Consider the following 26,280-nt stretch of genomic DNA (forward strand, 5'->3'; position numbering starts at 1 on the left):
CTTCTCTAGCTTTTTTCATTAAATGCATCAGCGTCGAATGCTCCTTTAGTTCCTGTATTGATCTCCTTTTCATTTGTGCCCCCAGATTGGAGATGTGCAGATGAGGCCAGTGGATCAGGTGTTATAGCATTGACACAGGAGCACACAGACAGCAGCCATGGTGACTCCTTAGCGACCTCTGCTGGGCGAGGGTGGGTAGGATTGGGTAGGATGGGGGAGGGTTAACAAATCTACTACAGCTGTGTTGGATCTGCAGGGATGTGGAGGATGAGGGCCGGAGCCTTAAGGAGGCTGTGCAAGGTAATGAAGGGGCGTGGACTTTGTTAAAACCACTACAAAAATACTACTGAATGAAGCAACCTGGTATTTGTGAATCGTTGAGCCCGGTCCTGAGCTGAGCCGACTCCAAACTACAGTAGGAACAAAATATATTAAAAAGGAGGGAGTCGCTGCTGCTGTGCTCATCTGCACGGCCGTCACTTCAGAGGGAAGAGTATGCCATTGATTGCACATGTTTTTTGGGTTTATTTTGTAGGTCATATGACATATCTTTTTTGAAATAAAATGGAAAGAGTACCGTAATTGCTGTTTATAAGAATGACATTTTCTTTTGTTTAATTTTTTTTATAAATATTTTAACTTTTGAGCTTAGGTAGATGTGGTCTCATACTCACTAACCGTAGACGATACTATGTCTGACTCACTATTACTAACCTTAAACAGTCCACCTTGACACCTTCACCTACAGTATGACCTCACAAACTCATTCCGTTTAGAGCTATCCAGGGTTCAACTACTTTTAAGGTATTGGGGGAAGTATAAGTGCCCTTGTCTGTTAAAGTTCTATTTTTCTTTAAGTTGGGCTGTATAATGTACTTATCCATAGTCGGTGAATTGTTGAGACACTTATAAAACATCTGAATTTAAGTGTACGTTAAATTTAGAACAATTTATCACATTTTCTTGGAAAAAGGACTTTGGTGGTTTGGAAACATTTTTGGAAAAGTCACACAATTACATTTGAAACAGGAACCTTTCATGTTCTAAGACTTAACATTTATTATTATCAATTTTTTCAATGGAGTCTGGTGGCTTTTTTAAAAAAAAGCACACTTCAGTTCCACTTAAAGACTTTATGGGTGGCTAAATACGCGTTGCTGATTCCTCCAATCACAGCAGTACATTGCTTAGCTTCTGTGCTGGTACTCCTGTCTGCTTTTCCAAACTGGGGGGCGTGCCAACTTCCATCAACTGTAGTTAATACACTTAATATAAAACAGTACCTTACACAACGCCACTTTAAACACTCTGAACTATCCCTTTAAGCACATGGGTTTCTACTATCCACCTTTTTGCAAAATTAGTCGTTCTGCACTTTGGATTCATTTACCAGGAATTACAAGAAGGAAACACTGGGAACTTATATAGGGGAAGAAACTAACTCTGTGTACATGTATACCCTAGAAATGTAACTTTCAGTGGAAATGTCTCCTTAATTGAATGAATAAAAACATTTGCCAGGAAGTAAATGATGGTCTGAGATATGTTCGTTGTAGAAATAAGACAAAAGCTGTGGACTTTGAGTTTTTATGACACCGTACATGACATGGCAGAATTGCATGACCCTGTTAACTACCAGTGTTTATTCTTTTATCAGCAGTTCCCTGTAGCATTTGACCTAAGAAATGAGTCAGCCACAATGAATTGGTACACAGTGGTTAAGGTTCAGTTGTACGGACTGTGAAGGTAAAAAAGCGGCATTACTTTGACATTCTTTTGGCTAAAATGTAATAAAAAGTGCAGCATTTCATAATATCAACGCTCATTCTTGCATTAACCTACATGGCCAAAAGAGGGCCCCCTTAGTAAAGTAAACTCCTTGGAGCTGAGGATTTGGCCGGATATAAACATGTACACAACAAAAACGGATTCTAATCGCTGTTCAACCAAATTTGAAACAAACATTTGATCAACAGGTTTCCAAAAAATACTAATTTTAATGTATCTGCAGCAACAACATTTCATAATCATGTGATTTTGATTTACCAGCAGTTTGATGAAGATTAACACTAATACAAAAATATTTGTGATTAATTTGAGCTCCTTAGAGCGTCGTGCAAAGCAGCGAGGTATCACAGGTGTGTCTGCAGTGGAGGTTTTTCAGTAAGATGGATGTCGGAGCTGATAACAGCTAAGCCTGTATTTGCATCTCTTCCTCCCCTCTCGTAGTAAGCCATTTTTGACTTTCCATCCAGCGTGCCTGGTGTGATGGACAGCTTCAGTTTCTGTAGAAGATATGGACAAATAATGTTAACAAATGGCTTGGTTTCATATAAACATAACAGTGGAGGAAGAAGTACTCGGATGAGAAAAGTCCTAAATCCGAAACGTTATTCAAAAGTTACTAGTACAAAAGTATTATCAGCAAAATGCCCTTAAAGTATCACAAGTGAAAATATCAAATTTCACAATGTTATATAAACTACTATTAACTGAGAATTATTATAAACTTATGTAATTCAGTTTCATAGGTAAGATACATTTTTTCCAATTGGAGATACTTTGTGTACCACTGAGTATATAAGTTGTAATAGAGTAAGACGTATAATATTCTCTTTTGAGATGTATTGAAGTACAATTATAAAGTTGCATATGAGAATACACGAGTGCTAGTATCTCAAAATGGTCGGTTCGTAAACGCACTTACTTATATTCCACTTCTACTCATAGGTATATCTGCGATGTGTTTTGTGGTATAAAAAAATAAAAATGTATGTCACCTGGATGAAGGAGCCAGGCAGCACCCACAGTGTGTGCACAGCACCCAGAGGAATCCAGATGATGGAGCCCATGGCGATGAGCCAGCCGACCCCCTGAGCCCAGGGGGGGAACACGTAGTCCTCATAGCGTGCTGGTTTGAACTGGATGATGGAGAAAACCAGGATCACCTGCAGGAAAAGAACGCTTAGTTATAAGACTTTTTACATAGATCTCATTATTGCTTTTAGGTAATATTCATTAAAAACAAATTTTAAAAATGGTGTTGACTTACACCAACTAGCACGGGAGCAACTATCAGCCAACACACTCTGAAGAACAGGTTTGCTCTTTTTCCAGTCATCTCCTCCAGGTTGTCTGAAAGTCGAGTCACCCCTGTGCATGGAAGGCTAACTCAGTAAACAGCAATGCATGTTGACAGACTTGACAGCATTTGGCAATGAGAAATAGAGGTAAATATAAGCAGGGTTAGAAAGAAACGAAGTACAATAAATCAAGTATGGTACGTAAGATAATTTTACTTTTCAGGATTGTGCTTTTTTCTTTACATTTATCTGATAGCTTTAGATACTTTTTTCCATTATTATAGAATCTTATCTCATAGAAGTTGATGCCCTGCTATAGATTAAACTACCAACAAGACTTAACATTAGCACCACCCTACACATCTACAGCAAACAAAATACTAAATGAACATTAATGCAGCAGTATTATTAATCTAAAACATGGAACACAGACTACTTTAACTGCATTCAGCAGACAGTACTTAAATGTGTTATCTTATACACTTTGAATGCAGTTGGAGTATTTTCATAGTCTGGTAATTTATTTAAGTAAAGTATCCTCTTCGTTCACTACTGATCTAGGTCACATAAATATATATTTATAATAGTACTCTCAGGTGACGTAGATTATCTGGTCTTTGAACACAACTGAACATATGAGCTCACCATAACACCAACAGATGGCTATGACCTCAAAGAATGCAAGAAACATGATGGACACAATGGCAGTGTAATGATCCATGAGCTGGAACACATAGATGCCCACCTGAAATGAGAGACACGCTCTTTAAAACTGCAGGTAAGTTGAAATCGTGACTTAAAACTACTTTGGTTAAAGTTCACCCTTACCTGCATGACACAAGGAATCCCCAGAATAGTCGCTGCGCCACAGACAGCAAGAACAAACAGCTCCTTCCTCTTGAAAAACCTTATCAGTTTGTGATAAAATTCATCCATGAGGCTGGTCACCATCACTTCAACCATCGCAAACTGGCAAAAGAAATATCAGTCACAATATATCTCTGAATTGCTGCAAATAATTCAATGTTTATTTCCCACTGTAATGTCTTCCCCATCGTCTACCTCACTGTCCAGTCCAAGGCAGAGCAGCATGAAGAAGAACATCACAGCCCAGAGCTGAGATACTGGCATGTTGGAAAAGGCTTGTGGGTAAACAACAAAAACCAGTCCTGGACCTGGATACACAAACACAGGGGGAAATGACACTAAATCATAAAGAAATGTGATTGAAAGTGCAACATATGAATCATTTATGATGATCTGATAATTTTTTGCACAACTCAGTGTCACTTGACCACAAATACAAAGGTTTAAAATCAAGCATATATTTGGAATTTTAACTGACTTGTTATTGTATTTATAATGACATAATCTCTAAAATAAAAAGCCTGAACTTGTGACCCTTAAACTTGACAGGTTATTCGGACTAACATAAATACTTTCATCAATTTACAGTAGCCTACTTTATTTATGGAGCTATTTCAGGGTCATAAGTTTTGATCATTCAAAAAAATACAATTTATTTGAAAGTCCAAGTTTTCATCCTGAACTTTGAAAAATACAATGTTGTATTCAAAACAAAAAAAAGTATTTGAAATAATTTTTCAGGTTGAATATTATTTTGATTCAGTTCAGCAAAAAAATATATATATATATATTTATTTTCATATTTCACTTTTATAAATATTTTGATATTTGAATACTTGTTTTTTTCAGTTTCAGATTTTACGTTTTCAGATTCAGGTTTCAATCTTTTTTCCGCCTTCAAATCCAGGGGCGGCGCCAGGGGGGAACTGGCGCCGCTGAAGCACCCCCCAGGATTGCCAAAGCACCCCCTAAGCACCCCCTAGAAATATGTTGTTTTTTTGAAAATTATTATTATTATTTTTATTAAATTAAATCAGGAAGATTATTGATTACCTCAATGCAAATGTGAAACAAACAAATGTTTGACCAAAAACATAAAGCCAACAAAGGTGATATGATTAGGCCAATGGCCAGCACCCATTAGATTTTTTACCTACCCATAGGCTAAATTACTTTGTGACACTTGAGTGACTTCCTGTTAGCTGGAGCCCCAAATTATTTGCTCATAGCAAAGTGACAAATGGATCGTTTTTAGTCCTTAAACGTCCACGTGTGGACACTCAATCAAAACCAACTGAAAGCGAGAGGGATTATGCACATAATAGGCCTCGTGAGTACAAGTAGGCTTGTTTGAGACGCGTTGTGCCTCGCCTCGAAAGTAGACGAGAATAGCCGATCGCAGCCGGGGGAGGTCTCAAAAAGCTCGCCTGAAGTCGGACAGCTCCGAGTCGGCTTCTTCTTCTTCTTCTTCTTCTGCTGCTTCGCCTTCTTCTTCTTCTTCTCTCGGTTTTTTGGCGGATTGCAAACAACTTTAAGGCATACCGCCACCTCCGGAGTCGGCTTGACTCGGTTTGCATTTATAAAGAATGCACACATGTGTTTAATTGTTAATGTCAGATATGTACTCAGTAAATACATTTGTTCCTGCTCAAGATTAGATTCAACTTTATTGTTCTTGCACAGATTATAGGTACTGAGACAACGAAATGCAGTTTAGCTTCCAACCAGGAGTGCAACAAGCAGTAAAGTAAAAAGTAATGTACACAATCTACAGAATAAAATATAGAATGAATTGAATGATGAATAAACAGTGAGGAGTATGAATATACACAGCAGCCTGTGAGCAGTATGAACAGTGTGTATGAATATGCTAAGATATATAAAGTATGAAAACGGTAAGCAGTGCAAGTATAGTATAACATATATAGATATTAATTTCATGATGATAAACATTGTGGAACAATGATGAAAAATGTGAATGGAAGTGGCTACGTAAAACTGACACCAAACCACAACAAACTTTTGCCGAGCCAATTGGAGAGTTTCATCAGCAGCACGGGGTAAAAACCACCAATGAGCGCTCAGCTCGAGATACCAGCGAGTCGTTTCCCATCAAGCATTTCGCCTCCGCAGCCCGTGGAGAGGAACTGCGCCGCCTCGCCGCGCCTCGCTCTCAAGGCTGCGGGCGTCTTTGTCCCGCGAGATTTCAACGTTTCATGTGAGCGAGCTTCCAGAGCATGTGGTTATGGCTAGAAAGGATCCGTCTTGTGTAAAACTCTCGCGAGAGTTTGGCTGAATGTCACGTGGCTGAATGTTTACGTTTGGCAGGCAGCATTTCAGTTACGATCGTTAACATCAGTTGGCCACAGCAAATGATGGTGAGAAGCTAAACTATCTATTAATTATGTCAATGACAGGGAGTGTGATTGTTGAAATAGGGTGTTAGCGGTCTTGTTGGTGTTCAAAGAAGAATGACAACACTGTAGATCACCAACACTATGGTTTATTTTTTATTCACAGGCAAGTCAACGTTGTCGCAGTAAAAGTCCCAAGATTGCTCCTGGTGCAATAAAATGTTCCCTTGCAGTGTTTTACTATTAAGTGACTGATGTTTCTCTATTAATATTGCTGCTGCATTAATGTGTATGTTGCATCATGTTACTGTTGTAGATGTGTTTCCGATCCGCTCCGATTACAACGAGAACGTGACGTCATATTTACACTAGACGGATCCTTTCTAGCCATAACCAGAGCAAGTCGGACAAAATGACTAACCATCATGCAACGCACAAGCAAGACGTTGATCGAAATTGCGCAGGTCTGCGAAGGTCTCGCTTGTCTCAAACAAGCCTAGTCTGTGTTGTTTTGTGCGGGGTCTACTAGGGGCTGTGCTGGTTGTATGTGACCGCTGCAGGAAGGAAGGACCTGCGGTATCTCTCCGTGAGACAGCGGGGGATGGCGTCAGGTCCACCAGAATAACCTGCTGGCTCGTTGCGGATACGTAATTTCACATTCTAACACAGTTTATTTGTACTTGATTGTTGCCAACTACGATGCTCAACAGCTCGCTTAACGGAACTTTGACGCTGGTCTCAGTTTTCTAACATCCATGAAGGCAACATGACAGAGGGAGGCCTGTCACTCAGGATGCCAAACTACTCTTTGGTAAGCCCCGTCCCCCAAGCAATATCAGGGCCAAAAGTTTGAAAGCGGAAAAAAAAGATCTGAAAGCGATAGCGTCACGTCAAGCGACGTCCGTTTGTGATGACGCCGCACAGCTGTTCGTCTGACAGCAGCTCTGTCCCCGTTATTTTCACAAACACCCCTGCCACACATTTACTGACTCAAACATTTGTATCATCTGTTGTAGACCCCAATAAATACAATCAAATGCTCATTCTCAAAAAAGACATCGTGAGGTATTTATTTTCGGTACAGTTTATGTTGACAACGTTAGAGAGAGTGGCACACTTGTTAGCCTGTTCCATTCTTCTTCGTTTTCCGAAGCCGTGGCTTGGAAGCATACTTGCTTCGTTTCTGAAGGAAGTGACTTGGAAGTAAGCGACTACCAAGCCAGCATCCTCGAGATTGAGAAACGGCCTATTTGTCTTTTCAAATTTAACAATTATTTCACAATGCATAAACTGTAAATTCTCCTTATATATCACTTTTCCTTTTCTTGTTTTTTGATTAACAGTTTGTTTATTGTTTGTGAAACAGCAATAAAGCATGACAAGCTGATCATTAAATTCAGTTGTCCATTCATCAAGCGTTTAATTAGCTATGTGAATCATATGTCATCCAATTCTATTTCTGCTCATCAACTTTCTCATAAAAAATGACACGAAACAATCTACCATGAAGCATTGCTTTGCAAGGACACTGATTAATAACCCTTCAAACACTCACAAGTGCACATTTGTATTTACCTTCTTCTATATTTCTTTCCTTTGATTAAAATCAATCATGTATGCGATTAATTGTCAAACTCATATTACTATAGAAGAAGAGATGGCACTCTGAACCAAAATGAAAATCAAATCAATCTCCCTAGAGCTGAAGAAATTAGTTACATTTATTTAAACATTTTGGTTTTCTTACCATCCACAGCCAGATCGCTGATAGGGATGCCCTGAAGATGAGACATGTATCCAAAAGCAGAGAAAATGACAAAACCTGCCAGGAGGCTGGTGAGGGAGTTGATGATGGCTATAGTCAGGGTGTCCCTGTGGGGAGAGAATCATTTTTAATATCACATTCAGACTGCCAAGTGATCATTGTGGGGGAAACTTCTGTGTAGCAATGCAGGAGGAGTCACCGACTCAAAAGGAGACACGGGGAGAGCTGGAGCTTTGATGGCAAACACTGATGGGTTTATTTGGAGCTTCGGCCGGAGAATTCACAAAACAAGTCAAAGAGTCAGAGGTTCTGACTTCACGGTAGAGTTGCCACGTCAATTCTGAAGAGCCTCTCTCTCGATAGACCTTTTAACTAGTTCCAAGAAGGTAATCAACATATTTGGGGAGATAGACTAAACAGCTGGGAACACTGAATGTGCTTATGGCCTTGAAGATTTCACACCTTGGAGTCCACAAACCCCAAGAAGGAAGTGTTCCAGTGTACCAACAACAATAAATCATTTGTGACTACAAACGTCAGTTGGTCATAAATGTCAAAGGGCAAATGGTGGATATCTAGGAGAATTATTCCCTAACAATCATTATTGTCAGTGCTGAAGGAAGGGGTCAATTTGTATGTTGGCTTGTTACTTTAGAACGTTGTTGTTGAAGGAGTTGTAGCTGGACATGGCCAAGAGGGAGCCGAAACCAATCCCGATGGAGTTGAAGATCTGTGCTGCTGCGTTCACCCACACCTGCAACACAGAGAGATGAGCATCCAACCCACGGATCACTGCCAGTACAAATGATCCACACCCACAGTTGGATTATGTGATATTTCAGAGGCCTGAATTTTCAGGGCCCCTCCTGGTATTAACTTACAGGATGTCACTCTAAGAGACACATAGCTACCGACTAATAAGAGACTAAAAACAAAGAAATAAACCAATGAAAAAGACATTGAAATTTGAATAAAATTGGGCAGTACAACATGTCAACAAGAGGCACAAAAAGAACCACAAAGAGACACAAACTCACCACAAATAAATATAAGTTGACTTTACAGAGACACAAAGACGACAGAGAACAAAACAATATTAAGAGATTTAAAGAACTGCTAAGTGGCGCAAAGAGACCACAAAGAGACACACAATGACAAGAAAAAGAGGCATCGGGAACACAGACCATCACAACATGACCACAAAGAGGAAAACTGAGGTTACCTACTGTAACCCCAGTTTCTATGAGTAAATGGCGCAGCCTTCTAAGGCTATCGCTATTGGGTAATCCCCCTGCGCACCCGCGCAGCACTGAAACACTTGTAGTCCACGCCCACCCACAAGGTGGGCCCCGCCCTCGGGCCTCCTTCCGGTATAAATAGGAAGGAGGCCCGGCAATCTGCTCCCATACAAAATAACTTTTCTTCAGCTATTCGTAGAGCCAGTGGGGCCCAGCGCTTAGAGGGCTGCGCCATTTACTCATAGAAGCTGGGGTTACAGTAGGTAACCTCAGTTCTATTTCGTATATGGCTTCGCCCTCTAATCGCTATTGGGTTAAGGGCGAAGCATGATGTAGTCTGCTCCCCACTGGGTCCGCCCGGCACTAGAAGCACAGACACACCTGCTAAATAACACCCCATGCCTGTTGTGCCATGCGTAATGGCGCATCACCGTCCCTGGAACATAGCAAAACATGCCTATCTTCCCGACGGGGTGAAGGCTGGGAACAATACATACCGGCCGCTGTGAGAAAGTAGAGACGAAGGTCCCACCTTGCGCAGCAATCATAGAAGGGGAACAGCAGCTCTCTGCGTGTCAGACAGGAGAGCGCCCAGCTGGATCCCTGACGTCACTCACTCTGACAAGACACTCCGTACCAAAAATGTGTCAGAGGAAAAAGAAAAGAAAAGGAAACATCCCTTTTATAAGAGGGAAAAAGGGCCGCTCTCCGCATGCCGAGTGGCAGGAGAGAGGCGCACAGCTGGATCCCTGACGTCACTCACTCTGATGAGACACTCCGTACAGGGTGTGTCAGAGAGGAATGGGAGACATCCCTCAAATACAATTGAATAAATGAACAGGGGGAAGACCAAGATGCAGCAGTGCAAATGTCTTCCACTGACATTCCTCCGTGCAAAGCTGCTGAGGAGGACATTCTTCTGGTCATTGATGTTCTCCGGGGGATCCACCCCATGAGGAGATATATGCCTGTGACACAGCTTCACACAGCCAGTGTGACAGCCGTTGTGCAGACAGAGGCTGCCCGATCGAGCGCTCTCTATAATGCACAAACAGGCGCTGAGAATGGCGCAAGGCAGCCGTGCGCACCACTAGCAGGACAGCGCGCGCACAGGACAGAGGAGATGACACGCGGCTTCTTCCTTCGACCTGTGAGGAGGGGGAAAGAAGCCATCCAAGGTGATCACTCATGACTCTAACGAGCTTGTGATGACCTTTGGCATAAAAGCCGGGTTAGGGCGTAAAACAGCTGAACTGCCATCTCCTTGGATCCGGAGGCATGACGGAGCCACAGAGAGAGCAGACAAATCACTGACCCTTTTCGCTGATAGAGCCAAAAGTAATACTACTTTGGCTGACAACAGTTTAAGGGGAACCTGGTCTAAAGGTTCAAATGGGGCTTTGCTTAGTGCGCGTAACACCAAAGCCAAATCCCACTGAGGCGCCAGTGCGCGTGACACAGGTCTGAGTCTCCGTACTCCTCGCACAACACGGCTGCTGCGCTCTGCGAGCCCCTCTGTTCAATTCGCCGGGAATATACATTGCTCTGATGAGAGCAACGTGTGTGCGCGCCCAGAACAGCAGCCGCCTGGCTGCGTTCAGAAGCTGCGCAGATCGTAATCCTCCCTGGCGATTGAGATAGGCTGCTTCCATAGCCGTGGCCTGTTGTCTGTGCGAATCAACACATTGATTGTACAGCAACGGGGCGACTCCCCCGTTTTTTTCCGAGATTTAGAAAAATAGCGGGGTAAAAACCGCGCAAGACACTGTTCCTGGGATGACAGGAGTGTTTCTTGTATCCCATGGAACTGCTGGGTGGGAGAGGCTTCTCTGTGATGTGCCGTAATGGTCGTCATGGTGACGAGCCACGCCATCACCGCCGCTGCCCGTTAGGCAAAAGGGCTGCGAGGGAGTTTCCACACGCTACATTTCACTCTGTCTTTCATCATGAGGCGCGTACACGCCCAGGGGATGAGAGGTGTGTGCATGCTGTCCACACGAGGCGTTATAACGGTGCTCGTGGGTTATTATGACCGTGTGTAGGAGGCATATCTGGGACAGAGGAATGCCGCGAGTTCTGCAGTTTATAAACCAATAAGTTAAAAACAGCAGGCTTCTGCAGCGAATGAACCACCGCTGGAGTCCCCCTGTTGGAAGAGACCCAGGGGTATCATCACGTGACCAGCTGACGCCAACGCCGAGCAGCTGCGTCACGGAGAGGGCTGTGTGGGTTGTGACACGCCGGAGGAGAGCTGTCAGTTCTTCCCCTCGCTGCCGTGAGAGCCGCGCTCCCATGCTGGCTGAGTTTAATTCCACTCCCAGATAACGATTTTCTGAGAGGGAAGAGGACAGCTCTTCTTCCAATTTATTATGAAACCCAGGCTTTGACAGATGCGATACGAGATGTACCGTCTGTAAAGCGACTTCCTCCCTGGAGCGAGCCGGCAAATAGCAGGTCGTCCAGAGAAAAACCACACTCGCATCCCTCCTCTGTGTAGTGGCTCCAGCCTTCTCTACACAAAAATGCGAGGAGCCAGGAAATATCCGAACGGCAGACGATTGTCTGGTCTGATATTCCCTGAAATGAGAAAACGCAGGAATTTCCTGTGTTTTGGGATGATGGGTACGTGGAAGTATGCATCCTTCAGGTGGAAGTGAACCAGTCGTCCTGGTGAACACATTCCAGCACCTGTTTGATCGTCAGCATGTGGAATACTGACAGATCGAGGATGTCTCATTCCCCCAGTCTTTTTCGGGATTCGAAAAATAACGGGAGTGAAAACCCGTGATTTTCCTCCCTTTGAGGAACCCTGGAAATATCCTCTTTCAACAGGAGTTCCAGCAGCTCGGATTGGAGCGCAAGACATAGCTTCTAGGATAACAGGAGTGTTTCCTGAATCCCATTGAACTGTGGGGGGGGGGAGAGAGGCAAACTGTAGGACGTATCCTCTGCTGATCAGCCTGCTCATCCATCTGTCCATCAGACACACGCGCTGCCACTCTGAGAAAAACTCTGAGAGCGGGCGCACGTGCTCGAGATGTGTTTTTGGTCGTCATGGTGACGAGCCACGCCACGCCAGAGCCCCTGCCACCGCTGCCCGTGAGGCAACCCAAGGTGTGCTTGGACCGAAAGGGCTGCGCGGGGGGCTCCACACGCTGCGTCTCACTCCGACTCTCATCATGAGGCTTGTACACGCTCAGGGGATGGATGGAGGTGTGTGCAGTGCTGCCCACATGAGGCGTTATATAACGGCGCTCATGGGTTTATTATGACCATGTGTAGGAGGTGTATCTCAGACAGAGGATACGTTGCCCCGCCGCCGCTGCCCATGAGGCGAAAGGGCTGCGAGGAAGCCTCCACACGCTGCGTTAAAACCAGCAGGCTTCTGCAGGGAGCCCTGCTGTCTACTTAATCAACAGATTAGTGGCAGCCGGCTTAATTACCGGCTCTGCTTCCTCTGAGGCTCTCGCGGAGCAGACCAGGAGCGGGGGAGCCTCACTCCCCTTTGACTCGCCACCGGGAGACCCTGTCTCCGGGGTGGCGGGGGAGCGGAGACGTGGGACGGAGCCCCTGCAGCCGCCGAACGGCGAGTCTGACGCCGAGGCGGTTGCTGTGGGCGTCTCTCCGCTTGCGCCCTCCTTTGGCCGGCGTGGCCGCGGCGGCTGCTGCGAGCGTTGGTGCCGCTGTGAGCGCTCAGCAGGCTGGAGCCAGCTGACATGCTGGCGAATGATGTCCGCCTGTTCCGCGGCCGTCTTCATGGACTCCACCATGGCGTGGAACTGGGGTCCTAACAGCCCGTACGGGCTGATTGGAGCGTCCACTCCAGTAGCACTTTTCTGGCCGTCTCCGTAACAGACGCCTGCTGCAGGTGGCGCTGGATCTGTATCACCCACGCGGAAATCCTCGCCTGGGAGACAGCGACGGACGCGCACAGAGTGAGCACCGTGCTGGCCGCCTTGCTGATTTCCTCTGCCTCGGTGGTTGACCGCTCTACCAGTGTCACCACCGAGTTGGAGAGCAGTGCGATGATATTCGCCACCGCCTGAAAAGCACACTGGTGCACCCGGTCGGCCTGGCGGGCGACATACTCTCTGGGGGAGCTCAACGTAGGGCGCCGTCCTGTGGCGACGGAGAAGGGGACCGCATGCTCGGCCGCCAAACCAGCCCCCTGCTCCGACTCTGTCTCCCCCGTCCGGGGGAGAGGAGGGAGGGGAGAACCTCACGGTGAACCATGGAGGGAGACGGGGTAGGAGTCGTCAGACTCCTGCCCAGCACTCGGCTCCAGGGACATGCTGCCGTCCACATGCTCCTGGACGGACCAATCGTCTTCGTCGGCCGCAGCAGCTAGAGCGTCCGCTCTTCGCTTCCTGTCGGCTGATGGGAGACGGGCACAGTGTGAGCAAGCAACCTGCTGGCTGAGAGCCACGTCCGCATGTTCTGGCCCCAGGCAGGATTCGCACATTGCGTGCTGGTCATAGCTCATGATACTTCCTGAGCCACATGAGGGACAATTTCGGACGCAGTTGTTGCTCATGATGTTTAATGGTTCTGTGCTTCAGTAACTGCCGAGGTTTGCTGAAGAAAAGAGGGAGCAGATTGCCGGGCCTCCTTCCTATTTATACCGGAAGGAGGTCCGAGGGCGGGGCCCACCTTGCGGGTGGGCGTGGACTACAAGTGTTTCAGTGCTGCGCGGGTGCGCAGGGGGATTACCAAATAGCGATAGCTTTAGAGGGCGAAGCCATATACGAAATAGAACAACTATTACATAGAGACACAAAACAACTACAAACACTCACAAAATGAGTTGAAAATTACACATTAAAACTACAAAGGTAGATTAGCTTGTAACACAAAATGTCAACGACAATTGTAGAGACACAAAAACATAATGGTGTAAAAAATTGTAAGGTCTGTGTGTCTTGCTCCTATTGGGCCTTTTGCTTGACTGTGTCCAGGTGCACATTATCAACACTAATTCAAATACTAGTATGCACCTCCTGTTTCAAATAGAATAGGTGGCTATTGGAATGTCGTCTTCTTCTCTGTTTCTTCTTTCTTACCTCTACTGACAGGAGCATTTTCCAGTCCGGCACAATGAAGAAGGTTATTCCATCCAATGCTCCAGGAAGCTGCACATTATTTATCAGCAGTGCAATCAGGATAATATACGGGAACAGAGCCGTAAAGTACACCACCTGCAAACAGAGACAAACAATGGTTGTTCTGCACCGTCTGTTTGTTTCTTCTTAAATCCATCTCTCTTTTATCTCACTTTGCCTGTTGATTTGACCCCCTTAAAGATGCAGAAGTATATGATGATCCAAGCCAGAAGGAGAATGAGGAAAAGCTCCCACCGAATCAGTCCTGCTTCATCTACTCCACCAGTCTGCTGCAGCATCTTGTATCTTCAGAGAAGTCAAATAAAAGAAAAGAAGTAGAAATGAGTATTGTATATTATATTCTATGTTATTCCTTACATTATACCACACATTACCAAGTCATTTTTGGAGCAATTTCAATCAAATGGACAATGGGCAGGGAAGCCTTAGCGTATGGTGTCCCACAGGGTTCCATTCTGGGGATTTTCATGTTTCTGATCCAGACTGGTTTCTGTTTCATAATCACCTGATCATTGGTCATTTTATCAGCCAAATACTTTGTCCTCATTCTACCATAGTATCTACCATAACATCCAACCTTATAGTTGGTGCCCAGTAACTTCTCTACAGCAGGTGGATGCAAATGGTTTTGTGATTAGATTGTTTATGATTTGTTATTTAAGGGTCGGATGTGTCGATCAGTCGGTCAAATTGTTATTTGCATAGATTAAAACGTGGTACCATAAATATGATTATGAGGTAACATTTTCAGATTTGAAGGCTATACAATCTCATAACATCTCAATCTGTTGACCTTTATGCTTAAACTCACAAAGAAATTATGTAATGCATATCTCATCCCATGTTCATACTCACAATGTGGTACACTTTTAAATCAAAGGTTGCCAAAACTGATTTTGGAAACGTTATACATTTGGCATGTCACTCTTGTCACTTCAAGAGTAACTGATGTGCTTTTTTAACAAGAGCTGCCCCAACTTCTCTTAACTTTGACAGAATAACACTTTGCCAAGCAACCATTGTGCAGTTGTGATGTTTCTTGGCTCACATGTTGCTCATAATATTTAAACCAAAACTGACATGCCGTTGCCACGTGTTCCCTAACTGTAGTTTAAAAAAGTTAACCAATATGTGAGGTTTAGCCCCACTGTCTAAACTGCCACGTATCCTAAATGTAAAAGGTGGCTGTGTTGTGATGTGTGGGATGTGTATCTTTTTTAATCTTAAATATAAAATGATATTGGAAAACTAATCCCAAATACATCCACAGCATGTCAAAATAAAACATAAAAAACAGGATATAGGATAAGATTTTATCTTAAACGAAGATAATCTATCATAAACATCAACATTTAGGTTGCCTAATGAGGTTCAAGGTTAAGAATTGCATACTTCCTTAAGGTAATATGTTTGGCAAACTCTTATCACACTTCAACTGTTATTCCTCGTATTACTCAAATGAATTTCATATAGATAGATATAATCAACAAAGTTAGTGTTGTGCGATCACCCAGTCTTGTGTCAAACTACAGGGATTTTGTAATCTTGCTGTGATATAATGATTCTGAGCACCAGCGCTGGTTTTTCCCACACAGTGAAGCCTACTTGAAGAACTCCTGGCTGGCTGTGGAGGAGTAGCTGCTGTTGGTGAAATGACTGGTGCAGTTCTGTGTGTTCCAGGTGTTGTTGCAGTTCTGCCAGGGCAGTGGTGACTGGAAGGAGCTGAAGAGATAATACAGGGCCCAGGTGATGACCAGGTTGTAGTAGGTACACATGATGAAGGAGATGGCCACTGATGCTATGCCCACTCCTAAGGACAGAACAAAATAATGTCAGCTTTTATTTTATTTTATTTGGCTGGAAAAATGCTTTAATGGTGCAGAGTACCTTTTAACAGTGGGCAGACATTAGCCAGAGCATGGACAGGCCCTCTCCTCGTGTACTGACCCACAATCAGCTCCATGTAGAGCAGAGGGACCCCTAACACCACCAGCATGAGCAGGTATGGCACCAGAAAGGCACCTGCCAGGAAGATATGTCAAGTACATTTCACAGCAACTAATATTGAACTATTATGAAAGTCATCATTCACTGCAGTTTTTTAATCCTTTCTTCTAGTGTTTTTGTAAATCAATGTCCCTTCCAACTGACTGCACATGGATCATTTCAGATTACAGTGGGTTGTTTTGTATTCAACTAGATTAATGGATGTCTTTTTAAATACTGTACTTGGCCATAGAGGCAGCACAAATAAGGTTGAATACATAAAAACAAACATAACACAATCAAAAAACAAAGAACAAATCAAAGACTTAAAAATACCTTTTTCAACAGTCAAAACATAGGCCATGTGTGCTTGGTTTAAAATAATTCAGAGTCCTTTTAAATTACCACAATGAGAGAATATATAGCAACTGATTCCATGTGGAGGGAGCAGCATATTTGAACACATTTTTCCCAGTTCAGGACAGACTTCTGGGACAGTTACTAGGAATGAGTCCTGGGAGCAGAGACAACATACCCATACTTTTGACTATTTACTTTAATAGGATGTAGTTCCATAATTAAGAGGGAAGCCCATGAACAACAACAGTCCATGGGTGGTTCACAGATAATTGAACATATCCGATCATAAACGAAGCATTGGAAGGCCTATGAGATTTGTATTAAATCACAGACTAAATCTCAGTGTACAAGGGTGGAAGTCTCCTTTTTGAATGAAGACAAACACAATAATTATTTCTAAAGTAGAAACCCAGTTTCAACTTCAGTTTCACCATTTTCTGAATGTAAGGCTTAAATTAAAGAGAATCATTAATTATACATCATCTCCTCTGCAAACTAATCTTAAATCACATATGGTGAATTGCACACTAGTAAAGCTATGTGTAGCTCACAAAGAGCCTGATTTGTAAACATGCAGATACTGTATATCAAGGTGTCATCAGCATATTAGTGGCAATTTTCCTTGAATATATATGATCATGACTGTTGTATGGGCTTGTAGCCCATATTCCTACATGAAATACACACTGAGATAAGTTCAGAACAATTTGAACAATATTCAACAAAATCAGCATCAAGACAAATGATTAAAAACGCTCAAACTAAACAGTTTGTTAACTAAGAGAACAACCTTTGACACCAGTTCTCAATATGTTTGTAAAACACTGTGTTAGTAGAGAGGGTGGTCTGGTTTCATAACTCAGTTTGAAGATGAAAGGTCAGGCTTGTGTCTTACCTCCTCCACTCCTGTAGCAGAGATATGGGAACCTCCACACGTTGCCCAGACCCACAGCACAGCCGATGCCGGCCAGGGTGAACTCTATCTGCCTGCTCCATGTCGGTCTGATGGGCTGCTGCTCCATGTCTGCTGCCTGTGTCACCTTTGTCGATCATCTGGGCCCAAGCTCCATGAAAATGTCGTCTGTGATTTAAGTGACTCAGAGTGATATAACCTTCCTTTTTATTATCCATAATGATTAGCTTAGCAGAAATCATGCAGCAGCTCCGAGGCTCACAGAGAGGGTGTAGGTCTTACTTAAGTGGTGTCATAAACTCATCCGATGTGTGTGGGAATAATTATTGACACTTATATTTTGAAAGTTGATTGTTTACATTCTTTACACCTATTTGGTAGCAAGACATGTCTGTACTCTTTCGAAGAACAAATACATATTTTTTAATAGAGTGAACTCTCCAAGCTGGATAGGAAAAAGCAACCTTTTTTAGACAAAACTGAACTACTGAATCACATAAAAATATATCCTTTCGTTTTGCAATGTACTGTATATTATTACATTGTATTGATTCCACAAACTCTGCCTCTGGAACACCAAAGTATTTACATCAATGGGAAATCTGAAGCTCCCCAATAAAGACAAAATAAGACATGTTATTTATGACTAGAAGCTATGTTACATATAACACACACTGTATACGCAACAAGTGTTCTGTAACCCAAACCTCAGCAGGGGTCATCAATGTCAAACAAATCACATTCCTTTAACTATTACCTTTAAGATAAGCTGAGATATGGCTGAGGGCTCTTTAAATAAGTAACCACTGAGGAAACACAAAAAGCAGCAGCTTTCAAATGAGCTTTCATAAAATCAGCCTTTGGCTCTGCAATGAGGCTCACATTACAGTTGGCTATTTATTGGTTTCCTGTATCCCATATCACTAATAATGAGGGATAAATTATTCATTGTGCATGTGGACATTTGAGAGAAAACTAAACATCTCTTTTTGCATTTGGGGGAAATAAAAATGATTAGGTGAAATAATGATATCACAATCTATCCATCCATACGGCATTTAACGTGTTTTGCGTGTACAGTGCACATTTTTAATAATTGTTGCTGTTTTTTTATACTTTCTTACTATTCCTACCTATTTCATTTTGAAATCCTTAATGTAATTTTTTTTTTTTGCACTTTTACTTCTACTTATGTCTTTCTGAAACGTCTTATATACAGCAAGCTGTTGTGACTCGACAGATATGTTAGGTTTAGTTATGTTTTTACTCTAGTTTTGCATTTGGATCTTGTCACTTCCTGTTTTTATTTTGAAAGTAATCTTTCCTCTCATTCCAGATCCCACATTTCCTGCCTTTGTGTGTTTCCCACCCTTGAGATTGCTTGGCCCTGCCCTGATAGTTTTCACCTGTGCCCATCCCCCTCACCTATATATGGCCCTGGTGTTTTTTTGTTCCTTTGTCAGTTTGTTATGTTTCATGTCGTGAGAACCTGGGCCTTTTTTGACTCCTGATACCTTCCTTGAGATTTAGACCTTTTGCCAAATGAGTTTTTTTGTTGCTGTACAACTTAGCTTTGGCTATTTAACTGCTTTGTATTTTTTGAAAGTACGACTTAGTTTTTATTATTAAAGAACATTCTATTTTTGGACAACTGTCTTTGAGTCCTGCGTCCTGTGTCTCAGTTCATAACACAAGCTTGAGCTGCCTCTGTGTATGAAATGTGCAATACAAATAAACTGGCCTTGCCTTCTTCTGACTACAACATCAATGTACATTGAATAAATACATTGACACACTGTATACAATTATATTTTGTGGTTAAAATGGGGCGACAAAATTCACTTCATCATATAAAGCCTCTCGAGATTTCTCATGAGGAGAAAGCAAAGGCAGCAAGAAAATTGTAGCGGAGGAGTTGGATGAAAAGTAAAGCCATTGGGCTGTGGGATGATTGAGATATCAGATATGGTGGAAATGCTGTGATCCACGTCCTGTACATAACAAGCTCATATCCACACTGAACAAACAAACTCAAACCTGATATTTTTTAGCAGCTGTAGAGATGCATTAAATTGTGCATCTCTATGAAGTCCTTTAAAGTGAGATGTCATTCATTCACAGCTGCAGGCCTGGCCCTTTGAATAATTTGCAAACATCTTAAAGAGAGTTTTTAAACCAGTAAATGTACCTTGTGATTAAATAAATACAACCCATAGAGTTAAAAAAAAATCTGATTGGTTTCATTCTCTGTCCAACATAAAGAAATGATTTGTTATTTAACCAAAATATGAGAGATGATCTCATGCTGGTGATTGTGGTGGTTTGTGTCTGTGGGCCACCTGCTGGATAAGGTGGGCACATCAGTCTGTGTCTCTGGGTGGGGGCATGCATGGCAGTTATTTATCAATTGTCCTACCTTAATACTATACTCAAGTATAAGGATGCACTTGTTTTGATAAAGAAGGTGCAATTAAGAAGAAGTGCTACTGTCCATAGCAAATCTTGTTGCATCTATCTGAGGAATGTGTCCTTAGTTTTTTAATATGGTTGTTCTTAAGGGCCCTCACGGCCTTATCTGGGCTACAAAGCTACTGGCCTTTTAGAAATCAACAGTACACACGTGCAGGAAAGCTTTCGAATGCAGCTTTAAGGGTGTGTGGGGCCGGACCATATGGGCAACCTGGGCAAAGGGGGCCCTCGGTTTTTTTTTTGTCGATAAGAGGATATGGGCTTACAGTTACGGCATGTCCTATTTTAAAAATATGATGCTCTCGAAATATAATAAATTCTTATGATGGAAAACATCTCCTTGCTACAACATAGTTTATTTTCTTCTTTTGCACACCTGTTTATATAGTAACCTATGTCCATGTGTTTCTGTTTGGGTGTTAGATTGGTCTATTACTAAGAGTTTTGATTCATTATTTACATTTCATATTGTATATTCTTTGGATACTCTATTGATATATTGAAAAATAAAGAAAAAAATATCTATTTTGAAATGAGTTTTTGCTTTACGCTGTGCTTGCTCCCGCGAGGTGCATGCATATCTCGGTGGGCATGCATAACACGGCATAACACCACATGAACGCAAAATCCATGGAAATATCGGAACTAAAAGGGAAAAGTACGGGGAAAAGTACTCTGGTGTGAAAGTGCATAATGGGACCACCTGGTTAAGGTTTTATTAACCATGTAATATCGAGGTAGATTTTGTCCGTCTCACGACGGTATTGGGACGTTTATTTATCGCGATACAGCGATATTCGGTATATCGTTACATCCCTAATATACATTATATATATTTTTGAAAGTATATATAGACATTTATTTATTGGGATAAACCCCTTGAGATGCAACATCTCGTAAATCTAGTACAATTGTCGAGCTGGGCCATGCCCCCGGTGTTGCTAGATCAAAGCAACGCCCCTGGTTCAGCGGGAGGGAATTAATGAAGTGGTCAGTGAAGGAGCTTGTTATAGTATAAAGCAGCTGTGTGCAGCATTTACTGTAAGATTCACACACAATTATTCAATTGTGCAGACTTATTACGTAGTGTTACTTGCGCACACATTTTTTTCTTTGGGCGGTGTTAGGGGGCCCATCAGCACAGTGCCCAGGGGCCCCTGGAGGTACTAATCCGGCCTTGGCGACAACTGTGCTGCAGTTTTGGAATTCTTCCATGCTGGTTGTGAAGGTCCAGCATGGCATGGGCCTTGTTCCAATCTTTTCCTGCACTGGAGCATGTGTTATCCTTTTGTAATTCAGCAGAGGCTCTCACACATACATCAGTCACCCACATGGAAAGCGTGTCATCATCACAACATGCAATTAGTGGCATTCTCTCAAGTTTTAAATTCCCTGGAAGGTAGTTTGGAAGGGTTTCATGCCCTTAAGAAACAGAGCGGAGGGAGAATGTGAATACGCAAGGCAGTGGACACTGAAACATGCACATTGGATAAATAACATAGGCGTTTAGTTTATTTAATAAAAGAGCACATGTTCAATGTGAAACGTGACCGTCGATAGATTACTTCAGTTGCAATTTGGTGCTATATATATATATATATATATATTTTTTTTAAATAATAAAAAACAAAAAACACCTTAAATTTCAGGCAGGGCGCGGGGCTCCGTTGGCAGGGTGCAGCGCCCCGCCAAGACAATGGTAGGGGAAACGATTTGTGTACATGCCAACAGGAACCCCGAGGCATTACCAACAGATCAACGCACAATCAACCCATACAGGACATCTCTTTCTCCACATTAAGTGTTAGACATTAGAATTGACTATTCTTGTCTGTCACATACTCTTCTTGTCTGACACGTAAGTGGCGCAACTGAAGCGGTATTGCGCTAAAGGGAAATTATTTTGACCGGAGAGATTTAGATTTGCGGCTAACGGGAACTCTGACGCCGCCATTTTGTGTGCTTCGCGGATGCGCTCGGCTCCTCTCGACTGCTGCTCGGGTCTGCTCGGTCAGCTTCCGGATGAGGAGGCATTCGTTCGACCAACTTACAGTAGATAACATTACAAACATTTTTAACAGGGGCCATAATAGTGTAAATAATGTTTGTTTTGGCAGTTATAACTGAATGTAATGTTTTCTACTTTTTTACATCTGGGAAGGCATTTGCCTTCATCAGATGGAAAGTGTCTTGACTCTTGACCAACAAGTTAAGCATTTCTTATAGCTATGCAGGGCATGCAAGCGAACAAACACAAACAATAACAAACAAACAAGTGAAATGAAGAATAAAATTGAAATTGTACAATATAGTATTGTGGTGGTTCATCTTATAATTCAGTCTAGAGAATGCACCAGACAGCATAAGACCTGCAACAATCTAAATGTTCTAGGGGAAGGCCCCCCAAACCCTTCGTGCGTCATTTCGTCAGCGTGCATTTTTCAGGGCAGTCTCTATTGGGCTCAGGGCCATCTGTAAATTAGCTTAGATGGCCCAAAATCCTTAATCCACTGGAGAGAACTAAGCGCTCCGAGGTGTGGTTAAATGTTACCCGTCTTGAGGTGGACAATGCTCTTTGCCAAAAGTGAGAAATCATATATTGCTTTTTGCTATAGAATATAATCATTTAATGTCATTATACATGTACAATGAAATAATTAAGAAAAGCTTCTCCCTTTTTAAAAGGTTCCATCAAGTGCAATAACAGTTGAGCATGTAAGGGCACGCAAGCAATTTGTCTAAACATTTAGCAAAAGTAAACCACATCCAGTCATTTAGGCTCTGTTTAAAAAAAAAAACGTTACATTGTTTGTCACAAAGGAGTTTGTAGGATTTTGAGTCATTGGCACAAGTTAGTAATCATTGGCAATCAATTACCTTTTTTAATTTACCATTATTATTAGTTTTAATTTCTGCTTATCTTTATTTTTATTGCAGGTTTTGCTATCTAATGTTGGTGTGATGTGGAACAGAACCTTACTCACAATACTCCATATTGATGAGGTAAGTTATATATTTCACATGGTGAATGTATGGTGAAATGCCTATTTACTGTACACATCGAGCTGATACAGAGCAACATTATCATACATTTGAAATGGTGTTTCTGTCCATCTGATAAGTCCAATATTCACTATATTTTAGCTCTGTTTTCGCTCTCCACCAACTCCTTAGTAAAGTATTTGGCTCTTTAGCTGCTCAATGTTCCGCTTTCTTCACCAGCTATTCTCTGTCTGTTTGATTGTCTGAAGAAAACAGCTGCTGCTGGAATTGGGGTTTTCACTTTATACCTCAACATTTTACCCATTGTCAATTAAAAAAAGTATTAGCAAGGTTTAAACAACCATACAGCTTACAGGTCTAGTTCTGATTCCTTGCAATTACCTTAGATTAATAGAAATACTGGTTAGAACACACTGTACACCAATACACATCTTATCAAGGACTTGGTTAATGAGGAGGTCAAAATTAGAATCTATCCTTTAATTATATAGTAGATACAAAATATCATTACACCAATGGCTGAATGTGCTCTTTGTCTTCTGTCATTTTGTTTTTGCAGAACATATACATGCTGAATTCCAGCGCATAACAACTATCCCACTTGAAACAGCCTTCATGGCGCAGTTGGACAGCCATCTACCTCAGCTGACATCTGTCTTCCAGAAGAAGGGAGGAGTTGTTGGCCAGAAACTAGACAAACATCTGGCGATCTTGATAAAGGTAAATGTGTGTATACACTGTTGTATACAAATTGTCATATACTCTGTGGAGCAATTTTATGAAATGTACCGTATTGAGCCTCATTTGGGGAGGCGTGTGGCGCAGTGGATCAAGCCTTGGTGTTGGGATCAGGGGGTCACAGGTTCAAACCCCACTGCAATCAGCATGTTGTTGTGTCCCTGAGACACTTCACCCCAAATTGCTCCTGTGGGGATTGCCCACAGTATTGAGTATGTAAATCGCTTTGGATAAAAGCGTCTAACATGTAATGTAATGTAATTTGCCTCACAACAGCCTGGATTACTTGCCAGGTGCAAGAATGCAAGACACATTTCTAAGGAAATCTGATCTTAATAAGGCAATAGTGGCATACTGGGTAGAGAAGCAGGCTTGTGACTGGAAAGGTGCAAATGCAATCCCCAGGTGGGGAAAGTGAAAACCAGAACCTGCCTTGAGCAAGTCACTTAATCCTCAGTGGTCAACAGATCAGACTGTGGTTGTACTATAACTAGGCAGATTCCAGGTGTGAATTGTGAAGAACAGAGCATTGCTATTGGTGAAAAGTCCCTGGATGAGTAGAATTTGTAATATATATTGTATATTTAGGTTACTACAGGTGGTAAATCTTCTACAATTTATAGGCAATTTTGTTATTGTTGATGTATTTAGAAATATTTTAATAATTGTAATTTTTTTACACAGGCAACAAGTGAGGTTAACCTTAAAAGGGAAGCAATCCACAAGGCACTTCACATCCACCTTGGTGAGGACGATGGACATCTCATTCGGGAGTATATGGTAAGTCACTTTAATTGCATTTGCCAGTCACATGTATTGTTTTAAGATCCTAGTGTCAGGCTGCAATCAATTTTAGATAATTATGTTTTACCTTATAAGGAGAATGAAGGTTGAGAATATTTATATGAATGTTATTATTCATCAACAGACTAAAGTATTTCAAACCATCAGCTTGGTTCTTTATATGATGAGGTTGACTTTATTCATTATTTTTTCTTATTGTCCAATGGAAAGACCATAATCAACAATGTCTTAGTCCATCTGTCAATCCTCTCTGACTTATGACACTCAGCACCAAGCTTATTAGTTCCTACTTAAATCTTTAAAAACACCTCACACATATTTAGTTTGATTCAGAAATATATACAATATGACCAGCTTTGTTTTAAGGGATTAATAGGTATGTGAGCAATATTACAAAAAATGTATACGATAAAGTATGTCATTAAAATTACATATATTGAATAAATGCATGTTTTTACTTTAAATATACAGGACATCGAAGGAGATTATGTCACCAGAGACCTGCAGAAATCTATCATGGGCATATATGTCATCAACAAGGAGGGTGGAGAACCTGGACATGACGACGTTGGGATTTTTGTTTAAGGACTAATCATTCTGGACAACATTGGATCTGTAGCCCGAGCTTGTGCCATCATGCTGGGAGTCATCTATACACTGAACATGGCTTACCCCAAAGAGCTAAGTTACTACATACCTGCCAACCCTACCGATTTGGGCGGTAGTCCACCGCTTTTGACATGTTTCTACCGCCTACCGACTTAGCTGGCTTTCCCTACCGATTTTCAATCTTCCCAAACTATAGCAAATAAAAATGACACTACATAGACACTGGACTCGACTTTTGGCGGACACCGTTTGCAGCGTGTCTGTGATCGCATCATACAAACAGTCCTCTGTGTTTCTGAAAGAGAAACAACGTGCAGACCGGGGGTAACGCTGCCTTTCCTCTGCACCCCCGGGGCTGATGGGTAATCACTCCCAAATGAGTGGGAACAGAGACGAGGCATTTGAGTCCTGCAGGATTTCCCTGTTAATATCAGTGTCTTGAAAACACATGTTGGCGACTGAAAGACATCCAGTGTTTGGTCTTTTCCTGAAGCATCCTTCACCTACAGTGTCTCAACTGAAAGAAGACCACAAACGCACAAAAAAATATAATACCATTTTGAGATTTGGGGATATTTATCTCCCATTCTTTCACTTTTTCTGACATTTTCAACACCAAACATGTCGTTAATGTCTCTGTTTAGTGAACTACAGCATTCTGAAAGCCTGTACATTATTTATATCACACTTTATCAGTAGAAAAATGCAGGAAATGACTTTTTTAATGCTGATTTATGGCACAACACAAAGATATTTCGCTCTGTGCAAACAATACACAAACACACACAAAATATAATACCATTTTGAGATTTGGGGATACTTATCTCCCATTCTTTTACTTTTCGGGCATTTTACAGACCAAACATGTCGTTGATGTCACTGTTTACCAAACTACCACTTTTTCTGAAAAATGCTTAAAATTATGCAATATAGGCCTATGTTAAATACATGGTTTATACATGTAATTACTG

At 42.1% G+C, this 26,280-nt stretch overlaps 2 protein-coding genes across 4 annotated transcripts in view; one reads left to right on the forward strand and one right to left on the reverse strand.

The window, feature by feature from the left end:
* Positions 1–582, forward strand: part of dhrs11a (dehydrogenase/reductase 11a) — a 17,265-nt gene extending 16,683 nt beyond the window's left edge. For both annotated transcript variants that reach the window (XM_079651243.1, XM_079651244.1), the window contains exon 7: positions 86–582. In XM_079651243.1, the coding sequence (XP_079507369.1) occupies positions 86–127 (42 nt within the window). In that variant the 3' untranslated portion in view covers positions 128–582. The remainder of the gene's footprint in view (positions 1–85) is intronic.
* Positions 566–25,419, reverse strand: LOC307020100 (sodium- and chloride-dependent GABA transporter ine). Of its 2 annotated transcripts, XM_079651242.1 has the most exons (14): positions 25,398–25,419; positions 17,669–17,854; positions 16,315–16,449; positions 16,033–16,237; positions 14,580–14,712; positions 14,368–14,502; positions 8,720–8,823; positions 8,052–8,176; positions 4,146–4,258; positions 3,912–4,052; positions 3,729–3,828; positions 3,053–3,153; positions 2,781–2,948; positions 566–2,285 (listed from the first exon to the last, which is right to left on the reverse strand). In XM_079651242.1, exons 2-14 carry the CDS (start codon positions 17,793–17,795, stop codon positions 2,133–2,135), a joined length of 1,740 nt encoding a protein of 579 aa, XP_079507368.1. In that variant the 5' UTR covers positions 17,796–17,854; positions 25,398–25,419; the 3' UTR covers positions 566–2,132. The 2 variants fall into 2 exon arrangements, with proteins under 2 accessions (XP_079507368.1, XP_079507367.1); XM_079651241.1 differs by lacking the exon at positions 25,398–25,419 and having other exon boundaries at positions 17,669–18,309.
* Between the last annotated feature and the right edge of the window lie 861 nt (positions 25,420–26,280).

The sequence above is a fragment of the Notothenia rossii genome (assembly GCF_949606895.1).
Source record: "Notothenia rossii genome assembly, chromosome: 9".
Lineage (NCBI taxonomy): Eukaryota > Metazoa > Chordata > Actinopteri > Perciformes > Nototheniidae > Notothenia > Notothenia rossii.

Excerpts from the sequence above, each read along its gene's own strand:
- LOC307020100 (XM_079651242.1), bottom strand. The coding sequence starts at position 17,795 with ATGGAGCAGCAGCCCATCAGACCGACATGGAGCAGGCAGATAGAGTTC. Across the intron at positions 16,450-17,668 it reads CTGCTACAGGAGTGGAGGAG|GTGCCTTTCTGGTGCCATAC; the intron begins GTAAGACACAAG and ends TCTTCCTGGCAG. Across the intron at positions 14,503-14,579 it reads GGGTCAAATCAACAGGCAAA|GTGGTGTACTTTACGGCTCT; the intron begins GTGAGATAAAAG and ends CTCTGTTTGCAG.